General features: G+C 37.5%; 1 protein-coding gene and 1 pseudogene across 1 annotated transcript; both read right to left on the bottom strand.

Moving 5' to 3' along the window:
• Positions 1-6,845: 6,845 nt before the first annotated feature.
• On the bottom strand, positions 6,846-10,148 carry LOC137742644 (UDP-glycosyltransferase 87A1-like). The gene is made up of 2 exons (XM_068482564.1): positions 9,614-10,148; positions 6,846-7,831 (listed from the first exon to the last, which is right to left on the bottom strand). The coding sequence occupies exons 1-2, from the start codon at positions 10,104-10,106 to the stop codon at positions 6,942-6,944; spliced, it is 1,383 nt and encodes a 460-aa protein (XP_068338665.1). The 5' UTR covers positions 10,107-10,148; the 3' UTR covers positions 6,846-6,941.
• Positions 10,149-12,156: 2,008 nt separating this feature from the next.
• LOC137743183 (UDP-glycosyltransferase 87A1-like) lies at positions 12,157-13,467 on the bottom strand (annotated as a pseudogene).
• Between the last annotated feature and the right edge of the window lie 3,305 nt (positions 13,468-16,772).

The following is a 16,772-nucleotide window of genomic DNA, read 5'->3' as shown; positions in this document are numbered from 1 at the left end:
TGGGAGCAAAAAATAAAAAATAAAAACGACGGTACCGCCTTCGCCCTCTACTGGGAGTAGTGTTCCGGGCTCTGCTACCTCCAACGACGGTAGAGTCGAAGAGGGAGGCCATTGATGGAGTGAGATATGGGAGGGGGAGAGAGAGAGAGAGAGAAAAATTGAGTGGGTGGAGTCGAAGAGGGAGGGGGAAGGGTGGGTGCAGACGCCCAAATTTAAAAATAAAAAAAATTTTAATTTTTTTAGTTTTTATTATTTTATTTTTTAATATCCACATGGCACCCAGTCATTGTTCACGTGAATGCCACGTCATCAGTTAACGGCAAACTTAATAGCAACCTTAACGGATGAATAAAAGTGTCCCAAAATTATAACTTTATGTACCACTCTGGGATGAAAAAAATTTCATGTACCAAATGTTGAAAACCAAGAAACTTTAGGGTAGTAAACTGAGATTAACCATTTTATTTAAAAACAAGGGAATAGGATTCTATCCGGATCCTCTTTGTGGGGATCCGAATGATCAATCAATCATGTATGTTCATCGTGCATCGTGCGGTTAGAAATCATTCTAAAATTTTAATTTAAAATTGAATATAAATAGTATTTAATAAAAATTGATCGCACGATGTATGATAAACGGACACGATTGATTTATCTTCGGATCCCCACAAAGAGGATCCGGAGAGGATCCTTGTCCGTTAATAAGGACAAGAGAGAAGAAAAAAAGAAAAAAAAAAACCAAAATAAAGGTGCGTGCAAGGAACTTCAAGCCAAGAAGACTTCTTGCACGCTGCTGCTTAGTTGTGTTCTTGTTGGCATCTTCATATTGGAAATTGGTCATTTGCTTTCTTTGATTTGTTTGCAAGTTGTGAGGACTTGGTGTTTTCTCCATTAAAAACAGTACCACAAACCAACCAGGAGGACTTTTGATGGATATTTTTGTATTCAATTGTATTGATTTGATTTGTGTTATTTTTCGATTTTGCAGATGGAGAAGGTGAGATTATAGGAGGAAGAGAAAAGTAAACAGTAGATGTGCATTTAATGGAAGAAAATTAAGTAATTAGTGTAAAAAGCTATGAAATTGAAGAGATTTAGAGAAAATTTGATGAGAATTGAAGAAAATTAGAAGAAGAAAATGTGGTTAGAAGGTGAGAAAGGGCCAAGAAAATGCAAGAAGAGGAGAGAGAAGAATGGTCGTTAAATTTCCTTGAGAGATACCATATTCAGTTTAAGAAATAATCAAGGCACACCAACTTGTATTCAGTTTCAGAAATAGTGTCTTTGTTCAACTTTAGATATTAGTGTCATACCCATGTTTAGTTACTCTAAAGAAACGTGATATTGCAGAATGTTTTTCATATATTACCGAAAGCTAGGGTTACAATATATATAGGAAAGACACAACCCTAATCCTAAACTAATGCCTAAAAGTAAGGAAGTCAAACCTTATCAGGTAAGTAAAGGCTAATTACAGATTTACAAGATTTACCATACTAATCCGAGATATCTTCTTTGACATTCCCCCTCAAGTTGGAGTGTATGTTAATAACACCCAACTTGCTGAGCAATGTTTCAAACTGTGTAGAATTCAACGGTTTGGTGAAGATGTCTGCTGGTTGATCACTTGTTCGTATGTATGTTGTACGAATCATTCCTTCTTGAATCTTTTCTCTCACCAAATGACAATCAATCTCTATGTGCTTTGTCCTTTCATGAAATACCGGGTTTGAAGAAATGACAATCAATCTCTATGGTTGCTTGGTTATCACAGAATAACATGGCTGGTTGTGAATGACTCGCCTTTAAATCTCTTAAAATGTTCTTTAACCATATGATCTCACAACATGTGGCTGTCATGGAACGGTACTCAGCTTCAGCACTGGAACGAGAAACAGTGGTTTGCTTCTTTGTTTTCCAGGATATCGGTGCTTGACCAAGTTGAATATAATAACCTGTTATTGATCTTCTTGTGTCTTTGCACCTGGCCCAATCAGCGTCACAAAATGCACTTAACTGCAAGGATCCCTTGGATGGCAGCAATATACCTTGTCCCGGTGAACCCTTGATGTATCTGAGAACTTTGTGTGCTGCCTCAAGGTGTGGTTGTCTAGGCTTGTCCATAAACTGGCTTAACATGTGCACAACATAAGCTAAGTCCGGCTTGGTTATGGTTAGGTAGATCAGCCTACCCACAAGTCTTCTATATGATGAAGCATCAATAAGAAGTTCTTCTTCCATCTGTGTAAGAGAAACATTTGATTCTACAAGAAACCGTGAAGGTTTAGCACCCAAAAATCCCGCATCATCTAAGATATCCAATGCATATTTGCGTTGACATAAGGTGATGCCATTTGTAGATCTTGCAACCTCTAACCCCAAGAAATACTTAAGTTGTCCCAAATCCTTTAATTTGAATTGTTGTGAGAGGGACTGCTTCGTGGCTTCAATTTCTTGCAGATTATTTCCTGCTAAAATTACATCATCAACGTATACCAATAAAGCAATGAAGTTACCGTGCTGACTTCGGACGAACAATGAATAATCAGAACGCGATTGATGAAATCCAGCAGCCTTGAGAGCAGTGGAAAGTTTAATGAGCCATTGTCTTGAGGCTTGTTTTAAACCATATAAGGATTTGTGCAGCTTGCAAACACGAGTCTCCCCCTTTCGTCCAAAGCCAGGAGGTAAGTGCATGTACACTTCCTCATCCAGATCGCCATGCAAGAAGGCGTTGTTGACATCGAGTTGATGTAAATGCCATTGACGCACAGCAGCAACACTAAGGAGCACACGGACAGTGGTTAACTTGGCAACTGGAGAAAATGTTTCACGATAGTCAACCCCTTCGACTTGGCTATAGCCCTTGGCAACCAACCGAGCTTTGTAACGCTCGATTGTCCCATCAGGTTTAAGCTTAACCTTGTACACCCATTTGCATCCAATCGGCTTTTTGTGAGGAGGAAGTGGAACAAAGGACCAAGTATGGTTGGCCTGAAGTGCAGCAAGTTCGTGGTGCATGGCATCACGCCATTGTGGATGTTGGACAGCCTGTAGGAAAGTGGTAGGTTCTCGGATGATGGTGACGTTAGTAACAAAATGTTTATGCATAGGAGAGAGGCGATTGTAAGAGAGGTAATAAGACAGAGGGTGAGCAGTACCTGATACCTGAACCATATTCGAGGAAGGAGCAAGTCGGGACGGGAGAGAGGTCTCAACATGGAAATCCTGCAAGAAAGATGAGGGTTTGGTAGGAAGTGTGCCACGCCGGGGTGGCGGGGGTGCAGCAGGGGGGAAGACGGAGGGGATGGTGGTGGAGAAGGTAAGGAAGGGGAAGTAGGCTCAACAGGGAGAGCGATGTCAGGGGAGGATGCGATGGGAGGGTATATGGGTATGATAGGGAATGGATCAAAGGATGGCGAGTAGGGTTCTATGGGAAGTGGAGGAGGATTGGGAGTGGGAGCAGCGGAAGGATGGGGTAATTTGTAGGGAAAATGGTCTTCGAAAAAGATGACATCCCGTGACACAAAAAACTTGTTAAGTGTAAGATCAAACAAGCGGTAACCCTTCTGACCATAAGGGTACCCAACAAAAAGACACCGTCGTGCACGAGGATCAAATTTAGAGGGTTTTTGTGCATGGGTTGATGCAAAACATAAGCAACCAAAGACACGTAAATGCATGTAATGTGGTGCCTTGTGAAACAACTTGTGGTATGGTGTTTGCCCTTGGAGAAGTGGTGTGGGTGTACGATTTATAAGATAGGCCGAAGTGAGAATGGCATCCCCCCAAAAATGTTTAGGAAGGTTGGCTTGAAAAAGGAGGGCTCTAGCAACATTTAACAGGTGTCGGTGTTTGCGTTCAACAACACCATTTTGTTGTGGTGTGTTGACACAACTGGTTTGCTGCAGGATCCCTTTGAGTTGGTAAAATGTGACAAGTTTGAACTCGGGACCGTTATCACTTCGAATCACCTTAACTGTGGTGTTGAATTGATTCTCAACCATACGTATAAATTGAACAAGAAGATCTTGTGTGTCAGATTTTTGTTTCATCAAATAAACCCAGGTGCACCGTGTGTAATCATCAACAATGGTAAGAAAATATTTGGCACCTGAGAGGGAAGGAACTTGATAACCCCCCCCAAATGTCAATATGTATTAATTCAAAACATGAACGAGTAGATATAGAACTCAAGGGAAAAGACAATCTGGTTTGTTTAGCCAATGGGCAAATTAAACATTTATTGGAATCACACGACTTATTGTGCACAAAGGGAAGTAACGAGGACACTTTAGGTGATGGGTGCCCAAGGCGTTGGTGCCAAAAAGGAGAGCTCATGGTGGTGGTGGTGTTGCAGGATCCCTTCCTTGGTGGTTCGAGATGGTAGAGTCCCTCCCGTTCAATTCCCGTCCCAATCATCTTCCCCGAACGTAGGTCCTGTATGACACAAGATTGTTTGAGAAAAATGGTGATGTAAAGGGAATCGTAGGCTAACTTGCTAATAGATATGAGATTTAGCCTAAACAATGGTACACATAAAACATTGTCAAGGATAAAGTTGGGAGAGAAAACCACTTGGCCGACATGGGTTACGGTAGCAAAGGAACCATTTGGTAATTCAACACTATGATTTTCAACACGTTTTGAGGACGTGAGAAACTCAGGACTGCATACGATGTGGTCGGTGGCGCCATTGTCCAAAATCCAAATAACTTGCTTTCTATTACGCATGAAAGAAAATGCTTTACCTGAGAGTTCTTCATGATTCGAGGAGTTACCCACTTGATTAGCAAAGGAGGATTTGCTTTTGTTCAAAAGCTGAAGAATCTGCTTGCAGTCCTCCGGAGAAAAAGGAAAGTTGGGCATTGCGTCCTTCTTGTCACGAGCCGTGACTTGGTTGCCCTTGAAAGGCCGATTTTGATCAGTCTCAGCCGCTGCTTTTCTTTTGCGGCAAGAGTCAAAAGTATGTCATTTCCAACCGCAAAATATGCACTTGAGATGAGCACGACAATTCTTGGTGCTATGGTTGGTCTTGTTGCATTTGGCGCATCGCTAACTACCATCTTCTGTCTCGGGTTCTCGACCAGCGCCCCTCACTGCAAACATAGCAGCTTCAAGCTGCACGGTGCTGCCCTTTCCGTTTGATACTTCAACTTGCTTCTCATGGCGAAGAACAAGTGCATAAGCTTTGTTAACAGTTGGCAATGGATCCAGCAAGAGGGTGTTGCTACGAACCGTAGCATATGAGTCACGTAAGCCCATAAGGAATTTCATTGTTTTCTGAGTCTTAACATATGATGTTATCTCATTCCTTGCTTCACAATGGCATGTTAGGATTGGACATAAGGTATCACGTTCATCCCAAAGACTTTTGAGTTTTGTGAAGTAAGAACTCACCGTCATGTCGCTTTGCACACAATTATGGATTTCGTTTTCTATGTGAAACAGTTGAACGATGTTCACATGAGAAAACCTTTCTTACGGTCAAGCCACATCTGCCGCGCGTCCTTGCAGTATATGACACTTCCTGAGATTTCTTTTGACATGGAGCCGAGTAACCATGTTTTCACCAGATTATTGCACCGGTTCCATTGCTGTAATTCTTCAACCTGCGCATCAGTTGGCTTCGTGATTGTTCCATCAACCAGCCCTAACTTGTTTTTAACCATCAAGGCCATGGTCATGGATTGCGCCCATGTGCCATAGTTGTCTTCCACGAGTGGCTGCGGTACAAGAACGGCGCCAGGCTAATCCGAGTGATGAAGATAAAGTGGATGGTTAGGGTGTTCCCACTTCTGATACAAAGTCATGCCTGAGGAGGTTGACTGTTCTGGTTTATCACCCATGGCTATGGTTGCTAGGGTTTAAATATCTGTCGAGGTTTTCCTAGATCGATCACTCTGGTACCATCTAAAGAAACGTGATATTGCAGAATGTTTTTCATATATTACTGAAAGCTAGGGTTACAATATATATAGGAAAGACACAACCCTAATCCTAAACTAATGCCTAAAAGTAAGGAAGTCAAACCTTATCAGGTAAGTAAAGGCTAATTACAGATTTACAAGATTTAGACCTGGTTTGGTACTGAGGTGATTCTAAAAAAAGATGGTATCAAAAAAAGCTGGGAGCTGTTTTTGTGTTTGGTAAACATTCAGCTTCAGCTTTTTTTCACAGTTTTGGATGAAAAAAAGCCAAAAACAAGAAGCTGCAAAACCCAGCTTTGAAAAACTGGCTTTTTTTTACATCTGTTTTACATAAAAGTTTACCAAACACTATAATACTGCTTTTTTTTTTTCAAAAGCATTTTTACAAAAAAGTTTACCAAACACTCTGCTGCTTTATTTCACAGCTGCTTATTCTCACAGCACAGCAGAAGCATCTTTTTTTCAAAGCACAGCAATACCAAACCAACCCTTACTATACTAATCTGAGATATCTTCTTTAACAGTTACTAAAATAATTAGTGTTTAATTTTCAAAAATAATGTAGTACTGTTCAGTAGCAAAAATAGTGTAATACCGTTCGGTTTTAGAAATAGTGTGTGTGATGGACGTGAGCGCGACAATTTTTTTTACTTTTGTTATTATATTGAACTTTTGTTATTTTCATTAAATAAAGTTATAAGATGATTTTTTGTTAAAATAAACTTGGACGATACCTATATATATGCAAATAGACTAGGGAGCTGCTTATGAAACTCCTTGAAAGACAAAAATACCCTCATTGCCTTCGTCAGCATTACAAAAGCGTGTAAAAGTGATTCTCCTTCTTTGAAGTCTTTAATAATATGGCCAATGACAGACATAACAATGGCAAAATCCTTTAGTGGTGAGATGATCTGAAGCAAATTTGACTATCAATAGACATTTAAGTTGAATATAACAATTGTATTGAAACGCAAGCAATCATGTCTAAGAGCTACCACATTCATCAGCTTAATGGCAATTATGTCCTTGTGAAATATCCTTAATAAAAGCATCAAGGTTTCTATCAGATGAGCCACCATTGGCAATTGCACCTTGACAAACCTCTTGAAGTTGTTTAGCTCTTTCCCTCAAATCTTTCCCTCCCTCGCTTTCCACATCCATAAACTTCTTCACAATTTCTCCAATTTCCTCGCTACTCACAAGAAGTTCGACCCCCGCCTTCTTCTTCAGCCGGTATCCAATCCTCCAATCTTCCACAATCTGCTTACCGTTTGGAATTTGATCCCAAAATATAGGGAAAGTAAGAATTGGAAGACCAGCATAAACTGCTTCCAAAGTTGAATTCCAACCACAATGTGACCAAAACCCGCCAATTGAATCGTGACACAACACCCTCAATTGGTCACACCAAGGCACCACCAAACCCAAATCACCAACAAAATCTCTCAACTCACAAGCATCTCCACGAGCTACCCAAAAAACCCTAACACCACTACTTTTCACCCCAGCAACAATTTCATCCATTTGGGATTTCGAAACCGAGAGGAAACTTCCCATGGAGATGTACAAAACTGACTTTTTGGGTTGAGAATCTAGCCAATGCAGATAATCGATGTCGTTTTCATTAATGGGAAGAGTTTTTGAAAGTTCAAAGTGAGGTATGGATGGGCCAATAGGGTAGATAGGGAAAGCAAACTCGGCTTTGAGGGCTTCGAAGACTTGCGGATCAAGCTCGTAGACTGAAGTGAACAAAAGATACTGTGCTTTCTCTGCTTGAGAACATACTTCAAGGGCCTTGCGGACGACTTTTGGACCGTCTGTAAAAAGGATTGCGGGTAGATCTGCAATGCATGTGGCGCTGACTCCGGGAATGTATTCTACTATCTCATCTCCACGCTCTGTAATTTTAACATAATAATTTACGTCGCACAACATTATTATATTGTATATCAACCAAGAAAAAAATGCTTTTTCTTCTATAAAATCATAAAATTTAAGAACATTGCACCAAGAAGCCTCGGTATGCATATAAGAAAAGATATCATGCTATATTACAGTTAAGGATTACTAAATTAACCAAATACAAATTGTTCATAAGAATGTCTGAAGCTCGCAAATGCATCAACTTCCTTATAAATTAGAGAAAGGCTTTAAGCAATTTATTCAAACTGATACAATTATTTCTGGTTACCTTACCAATTTTATGTTGTGCACTTATTAGACATAAGTGTCTTAAGTATACGAACAAATATAATATATTGTCTTCGGCTAAAGAAGAATCTAATGTATTTTTTCAAAAGGAAGACAACTGGTGGCGAACTATTATTCATCTCTTTCGGATTCGGAGGAGGTAGGAATTGCACCCTACCCGTAGTCATGATCAAACATATTCACAACTTATAAGTTAAAGATCAAGGCATATTATGGTCAATTTTTTTTTCTTTGTTTTTTGTTGAACAAACGATGTTATCTACACTGAGAGGAGGGGGTGAGCTTAGCCTCACAATGGACTAGGGGAGGGGGGCGAGCTTAGCCTCATAATGGACTACCAATAATGTGGTTCAAATTTTCATTTGATGATAATCGAACCTAAGACCTCTCATTTACAAGTGAAAAAAAATACTTCTGAATTGTAATATTAACCGGTAAGTCTTGGTCAATTTTGAGCTTTGTCTTTTTCAGTGTAAAATTGTTAATAAAGCAAATTCATCTCAAAAGTCTCTAACATCCCAATAATACGCCACGTGCTCTATCCTTTTGGCATGTGGCAAGCTACAAGTAACCAACTTGGAAGGAAAAATATGGGTAACACTATATAGACAAAATTTGTATATTAAATTTACAAACTAAATGATATGTTAATAATAAAGAACAAGCACATTACTGAAGACTTAAGTAATAATTTAATCATCAATTTTCATATTATTTAGTTTATAAAATTTAGTCTACAAAATTACTTTTCTTAGCATTGCTCGATTGAGAATAATTGGAATGTGACAATTTACAAGACTGAGATGAGAGTCAGGATGTTTGGTGAGCACAATATAAGACCAGCAATATTTACAATTATTTTAATTTTGTATCTTCCGTTTGGAAATTGGAAATAAAAAAATTCAACCATCTACTTATCAGTTAGGTAACATATTTATGGCGCTCTGGAATATTTAATTATTCCAGAGTTCATTTTTAGTTTCTATATTTTTATATTAAAAAGAATTTATTAGAATATTTAATAATTAAAAATTTTGAATTATAAGATACTCTAAAGTAACTTTAGAAAATATTTGTGTTATTATAGACTTTTAAAGTGGGAACCCATCTCTATATCTTTGTTGGTGTAATTACTTGGGCCAGATGAGAGAAAACTTCCACGTCCGGTTTTGAAAGGAGGAAATCCTATAAGCTCCTATCCAAAATTTTCTTTTGATAGTCCCATAACTAAAGAAACCTACTTTCTTATGATTACGAAATTCATTTGAATATAAAATCCAATTTGAAAAATACATTAGTCAAATTTTCATTACTACCCAAGGCTTTGATACATTTCTACTTCTTATGTTTTTTTTTTTTATTAAAAATATTTGATTAAATATTTAATAGTTGAAAATTTGGAAGGATAGGATACGCTAAGGCATACTAGAAAATACTCCAATAATGATCGTGGTAAAGTGGATACGCACCTGAGACATCAAGAGCGAAGTGGCCATTTTCTTTGAACAGCTTAAAGTGATGCAACACTGAGAACATCGTCGGCGACTGAGTCCAAAGGGAAGCCAACGGAATATTCCTCCTGTTCCCGACCCTCACAGCCCACACAAGGTAGGTATCAGCAACTATGGTGGTCACCGGTTGCTCGAGCCCATCCAGAAGCTGCTCAACCGGAGCTTCCAGCTTGGTCCCCACAGCTTCCACAAACGCGGCAAAGTTTTTTGCGCGATCGTGCTCGGATGGTATGACGTTGGGTATGGTGGCTAATCGGATGTTGTTAGGTTTTGGGTTTGATTCGATGAACCCGTGCCACTCCTCGGTGATGACGAAGGTGATGAGGAGTTGAGGGTTTTTTGAAGATAGTTGTTTGCAGAGGTTCATCATGGGATTGATGTGCCCTCTTCCTGGATAGGGTAAAGCCACTAGGTGACAGACGGTGATTGGCTCAACCTTCATTGTGCCCATTTCTCTCTTGTATGAAGATTGAAGATAAGATTGAAGGTATGAAGCCGTTGCCACACATCTTATGTATAATATGTAAGTAGACGGAAGGACAAAAATACCCTCAAGTGTTAGTTTAAAAAAGAAATTATAGCAATGTCTCAACTTTACTCAATTAGAGTATCAACAAAAGATTTAATTAAATTTTTAATAATTAAAAATTTTGAATTATAAGATACTCTAAAGTAACTTAGGAAATACTCCAATAATGATCGCGGTAAGTGTACACGTACCAGAGACATCAAAAGGGAAGTGGTCATTTTCTTTCAACAGCTCAAAGTGATGCAACATTGAGAACATCATCGGCGACTGAGTCCAAAGCGAAGCCACGGGAATATTCCTCCTATTTCTGACCCTCGGTGCCCAAACAAGGAAGGTATCAGCAGCTATGACGGTCACCGTCTGCTCGAGCCCATCCAAAAGCTGCTCAATCGGAGCCTCCATCTTGGTCCACATAGCTTCCAAAAACGCGGCAAAATCTTTCGCGCGACCGTGCTTGGAGGGTATGACGTTGGGTATGGTGTGGCCTCTTCCCGATAAGGCAAAGCCACCACGTCGCAGACTGTGATTGTCTCAACTTCCGATGTGCCCATTTCTCCCTTGTATGAAGAATGAATATTGAAGACTGAAGATTGAAGATTGAAGCTTTGAAGCTATTGCTATCCCTTCTTATATATAATCTAAACTAATATTAATAGAACCCTCGTTATCAACCAAAATTCTATAAAATTATCAATTTAACCTTCTAATTAAAATTGAATAAGAAATATGGGTAGAAATGTAATTTCACATAACCAAAATTTTGCTTTTTTTTTTCAAAACCTCACTTACATATAATTCTAACATATCTCTAATAAAAAATTAAAAAATTAAAAAATAATAAAAATTAAATAAAAATTAAAGCTCTCCCTCATCTCTCATATTCTCTCTCACTCTCTTTCTCTCTCCTTCCACTTTAAAAACAAAAATAAATAAAAAATTCACACACACATTTTGTGTGTAGCCATATACTAGTATATAATAAGAAAAACTAATAAAAAAAACTTTAAAATTTTAAATTTTAACTAAAAATCTTGTAATAATTTTATTTGATAATAAGGAAAAGAGAGAAAAATAGAAAGCAAAAAAAAGAACCAAAATAAAGGTGCGAGCAAGGAACTTCAGGCCAAGAAGACTTCTTCCACTTGTTCTTGTTGGCATCTTCATATTGGAAATTGGTCATTTGCTTTCTTTGATTTGTTTGCAAGTTGTGAGGACTTGGTGTTTTCTTCATTAAAAACAGTACCACAAACCAACCAGGAGGACTTTTGATGGATATTTTTGTATTCAATTTTATTGATTTGATTTGTGTTATTTTTCGATTTTGCAGATGGAGAAGGTGAGATTATAGGAGGAAGAGAAAAGTAAACAGTAGATGTGCATTTAATGGAAGAAATTAAGTAATTGGTGTAAAAAGCTATGAAATTGAAGGGATTTAGAAAAAATTTGATGAGAATTGAAGAAAATTAGAAGAAGAAAATGTGGTTAGAAGGTGAGAAAGGGCCAAGAAAATGCAAGAGGAGAGAGAAGAATGGTCGTTAAATTTTCTAGAGAGATACCATGTTCAGTTTAAGAAATAATCAGGGCATGCCAACTTGTATTCAATTTCAGAAATAGTATCCTTGTTCAGCTTTAGAAATTAGTGTAGTATTCATGTTTAGTTTCTGAAATAATAAGTGTCTAATTTTCAGAAATATTGTTCAGTTTCAGAAATAATGTAGTACCGTTCAGTTTCAGAAATAATGTGTGTGATGGACGTGCGCTTCAGTTTTTTTTCTATTTTATTATTATATTAAACTTTTCTTATTTTCCTTAAAATTTAAATCTTTTTCATTAAATAAAATTATAGGATGATTTTTTGTTAAAATAAACTTAGACAATACTCTTTTCATTAAAGCTCAAAATATATATATATATATATATATATATATATATATATATATATATATATATATATGCAAATAGATTGGGAAGCTGCTTATGAAACTCCTTCAAAGACAAAAATACCCTCATTGCCTCCGTGAGCATTAAAAAAGCGTGTAAAAGTGATTCTCCTTTTGAAGTCTTTAATAATATGACCAATGACAAACATAATAATGGCAAAATCCTTTAGTGGTGAGATGATCTGAAGCAAATTCGACTATCAATAGACATTTACCCAAGAGATTTTTAAGTACATATAACACAACCAAACTGCAAAAAGAAAATAAACTCCTCACTCATATTGATACCTCTAGTTATAAGTTGAATAATACAATTGTCTCCTCATATTGATACCTCTCGTTATAAGTTGAATATAACAATTGTCTCGAAATGCAAGTAATCATGTCTAAGAGCTACCACATTCATCTGGCATATGTCCTTTTGAAATATCCTTAATAAAAGTATCAAGGTTTCTATCAGATGAGCCACCATTAGCAATTGCACCTCGGCAAACCTCTTGTTGTTTAGCTCTTTCCCTCAAATCTTTCCCCTCCTCGCTTTCCACATCCATAAACTTCTTCACAAGTTCTGCAATTTCCTCGCAACTCACAACAAGTTCGACCCCCTCCTTCTTTACCCGATATCCAATCCTCCAATCTTCCACAATCTGCTTACCGTTGGGAATTTGATCCCAAGATATAGCGAAAGTAAGAATTGGAAGACCAGCATAAACAGCTTCCAAGGTTGAATTCCAACCACAATGTGACCAAAACCCGCCAATCGAATTATGACACAAAACCCTCAATTGGTCGCACCAAAAGCACCACCAAACCCAGATCACCAACACAATCTCTGAACTCACAAGCATCTCCACAAGCCAACCCTCCACGAGCCACCCAAAAAACCCGAACACCACTACTTTTCACCCCAGCAATAATTTCATCCATTTGGGATTTCGAAACTGAGAGGAAACTTCCCATGGAGACGTACAAAACTGACTTTTTGGCTTGAGAATCTAGCCACTGCAGATATAACCGATGTCGTTTTGATTAGTGGGAAGACTTTTTGAAAGCTCAAAGTGAGGTATGGATGGGCCAATAGGGTAGATAGGGAAAGCAAACTTGGCTTTGACGGCTTCAAAGGCTTGCGGGTCAAGCTCGTAGACTGAAGTGAACAAAAGATAGTGTGCTTTCTCTACTGCTTGAGAAACTGCTCCAAGGACCTTGTCGAGGACTTTTTGATCGTCTGCAAAAAAAACTGCGGGTAGATCTACAACGCATGTGGTGCTGACTCCAGGAATGTATTCTACTATCTCATCTCCACGCTCTGTAATTCTCACATAATATTTTTCGTCGTACAACATTATTATATTGTATATCAAATTATCAACCAAGAAAAAAAATGCTTTTTCTTTTACAAAACCATAAAATTTAAGCAACATTGCACCAAGAAGCCTCGGTCAGATCCTCAAAATTAAAGAGCATACGTAAAAGAAAAGTATCATGCCATATTACAGTTGAGAATTAATTACTAAATTAAATAATACAAATTATTCATAAGAATGTCTTAAGCTCGCAAATACATCAACTTCTCTATAAATTAGAGAAAGGCTGTATGCAATTTATTCAAACTGATACAATTATTTCTGGTTACCTCACCATTTTATGTTGTGCACCTATTAGACATAAGTGTCGTAAGTATCTGAACAAGGTATAATGAGTAAATTATACAAAACTACCTCAACTATGAGTCGAATCACAATTTTATACCTCATGTTTTAAAAATTACAATGTCATACTTCATCTTACAAATTTCTTGTAATGTCAGACCTCCATCAGTTTGACTGTTAATTTTTCTATTAAATACTAACTTGGCTTGTGGCAAGCCCAAATGGAATAAAATATAGCTTATTATATTAACAGCACAAATTGTTGAATAAACCCCACATTTGCTTTTTCACTTAAAAATTATCTTAATACACCCCCACATACTTTCCCATAATACCTCCACACCCCACATTCTCAATATACACCTTATATTTTCTACATGCACCCCACATTTCTCAAATCTTATAACACTCATTATTAATTTTCGGGGACTGAATCTAAACATTTGAACGTTTAGTTTGCTGAATGATTTCAAATTATCTGAACGTTTAGTTTGCCGAATGATTTCAAAATGAATGATTCGAAAAATGTTTAGATTAGAGAAAAAAAGATAAGAGTTTTATGGGATTGGTGCAATGGTAATGTTCTAGATGGTTTGTCTAGAAAGAAATACCAGGATGTTTAAGCATAAATTTGGAGACTGAATCAAAAAATAAAGTATAAGTATTGGGAATTGTTTTGGGTCTCAGTTTCTAATGACTTAAAGAATGCCCCTTCTTGTTGAATGTGAACATTTTCTTCAATTTCTCTTGGCTAGAGGGTTATGTGTCTTTTAACTGCATTTCGCATTCTTTGACATTGTCTAACATTCAATTGAAATAGATTCCTATAGTTGCTACCCTTTTTCTCAAGGGTGGCCATAGAAAATGTTGCCCTTCTTAATCGCTAAACTTTTCTCTTTGGGATGACAAGGAGGGTTTTCCCAGACATATGTTGTCATTCATATATTGAAGAACTAGATCTCCATCTTTCTAATACAAATAACATAAAAGAACCAACAAATTTGATAGGGATTGGCACCACATGATTCCATTAGACTTTCAAAATTACCTTCTCTCAATACATGTGGAAGGTACATCGATTTCGTGTTCCATTCGTCAAAAATAATTTTTCTCAATCAACATGTCTGTAGTTTTATAGGTTAGGGTTTCGTTCAACAATGGAAGGTGGAAGGGGTTTTGATGGTTGAAAAAGAGAAATAATACAGTAAAAGTGATTTGGGGTGTATTTAGAAATTTTTTATTTTTTTTAAAACCTAATAAGGTCAAAATTGACATTGCATAGTGGGGTAAATAAGTTATTTAATATTATATTTTAATGTGGGGTGCATTCAACATTTTGTGAGGTGCTAACATAAAAAACCTAAAATATTAATTAAATATTATTATTTAAACATTAATAATTTAAATATAAAATTGTTTATATATTTTATAAGAAAATGTGGGATCCACCCACAACAAACCCAAACCTTCTTCCTAGTTCACCCTCAACCTCTTTCCCAGTTCATCCTGGCCAAGCCCTCTCGTGAGGAGTGGGAGGAGCACTCTTCCGCTTTCAAGCCCTTCTGCGTCCTCAAGAAGCCTCACACCTCGACGATGCGCCCAATCGAGTCATTCGCCTTCCCATCATCCTCCAAGCCCCAACAACTCTCCGACGATGACGAAGACTCTGTCTGCGTCGAGATTAAACCAAAATTGGAGGACAAGGACGATGACTCCGATTGCATTGTAATTAAGAAAGAATTGGAAGATGACGATGCCGACGAGGTCTTGGAGACTAAGCCGGTCAATCGTGACCATCGGTTCGTAAGTTGATGTATGACATTGTAATGTTTAAAAGATGAGGTATGGTATTGTGATTCAACTCATAATCGAGGTCGTTTTGTGTAATTTATCCAAGTATAATATATAGTCTTAGGCTAAAGAAGAATCTACTTTTTTATTTTAAAAGGGGATAACTGGTGGCGAACTATTGAAATATCCCACATCAACCGTATCTTTGAGAAAATAAGAGTTTAAATATCCTACTCCCACTCCAGCTAATACCGAGGTCTTTTGTGATAAAACCTCACACCTGATGGATTGTGCAGGTATTAATTACCAAGTTGGGGACATTATTAGTGTTGTTGAAAGTGGGCTTTCGACCCGTCTCTCTGATAATTCTACATGGTATCAGAGCCAAAAAGCAGGCACGTACTGCCACATGATGGGTGGGTCTCCTTGGTCCAGAACGATGATGGTGGGTACCTTGGCCCCGCATGGAGGGTGAGTCCCCTTTGACACCACGTGATTGTTGATGTGTAGATCTCTCATGTGTAACCCACTAATTAGGTCTCACGTAATGGGGTGTGTTGAAATATCCCAAATCGACCGTATCTCTGAGAAACCAAGAGTTTAAACATTATTATATTGATCATGGGTGAAGTTAGCAAGTGGTAAAATTTGGATTTGGGGATGGGATCTTTTTTGCGAGGATTTTAAGAATCCTTACATCTTATTCATTTATCGTATATCGTGCGGTCAGAAATTATTATGAATTTTTTATTTAAAATTAAACACAAACAGTACCTAATTAAAAGCATGAAACTCTCAAAGGCCGAAAATGTCCTCATTGAAGATATGAAGTATATATATACACAGTGGTGTTGAGGATATGAAGTATAACTAGGCACCTATTTTTACTTCTTACACACAAGTTATAAATTTTTATCCTTTGATTTTCTTTAATACATTCGATATAACGATCGAAAATTGAGAATAGTGTTTGAAAAATTATATAGGCAAAAACTTGCTTCAACATAAAACCTGAGTAGACAAAAATCTTAGCGTAGGCAAATGATTAGTCAAACCCTTTTTTATTGATGAGCTACGAGGCAAAAACTTGCTTCAACTGTGTAGGCAAATTTGCCTACTCTCTCAAAGTAGGCAATATTTCCTCACATTCTATTTTACATTAAAATACTTTATGTGGTCCTTCAATTAGGTTGTGTTATTTGCAGTTT

The sequence above is a fragment of the Pyrus communis genome, chromosome 8 (genome assembly GCF_963583255.1).
Source record: "Pyrus communis chromosome 8, drPyrComm1.1, whole genome shotgun sequence".
Taxonomy (NCBI): domain Eukaryota; kingdom Viridiplantae; phylum Streptophyta; class Magnoliopsida; order Rosales; family Rosaceae; genus Pyrus; species Pyrus communis.
The sequence above is the reverse complement of the archived record's forward strand: the minus strand, read 5'-3'. Positions and strand labels throughout refer to the sequence as shown.

Coding starts and splice junctions, on each gene's coding strand:
- LOC137742644 (XM_068482564.1), bottom strand. CDS start 10,106: ATGGGCACAATGAAGGTTGAGCCAATCACCGTCTGTCACCTAGTGGCT. Junction 7,832..9,613: donor CTTCGCTCTTGATGTCTCAG/GTGCGTATCCAC, acceptor TTAAAATTACAG/AGCGTGGAGATGAGATAGTA.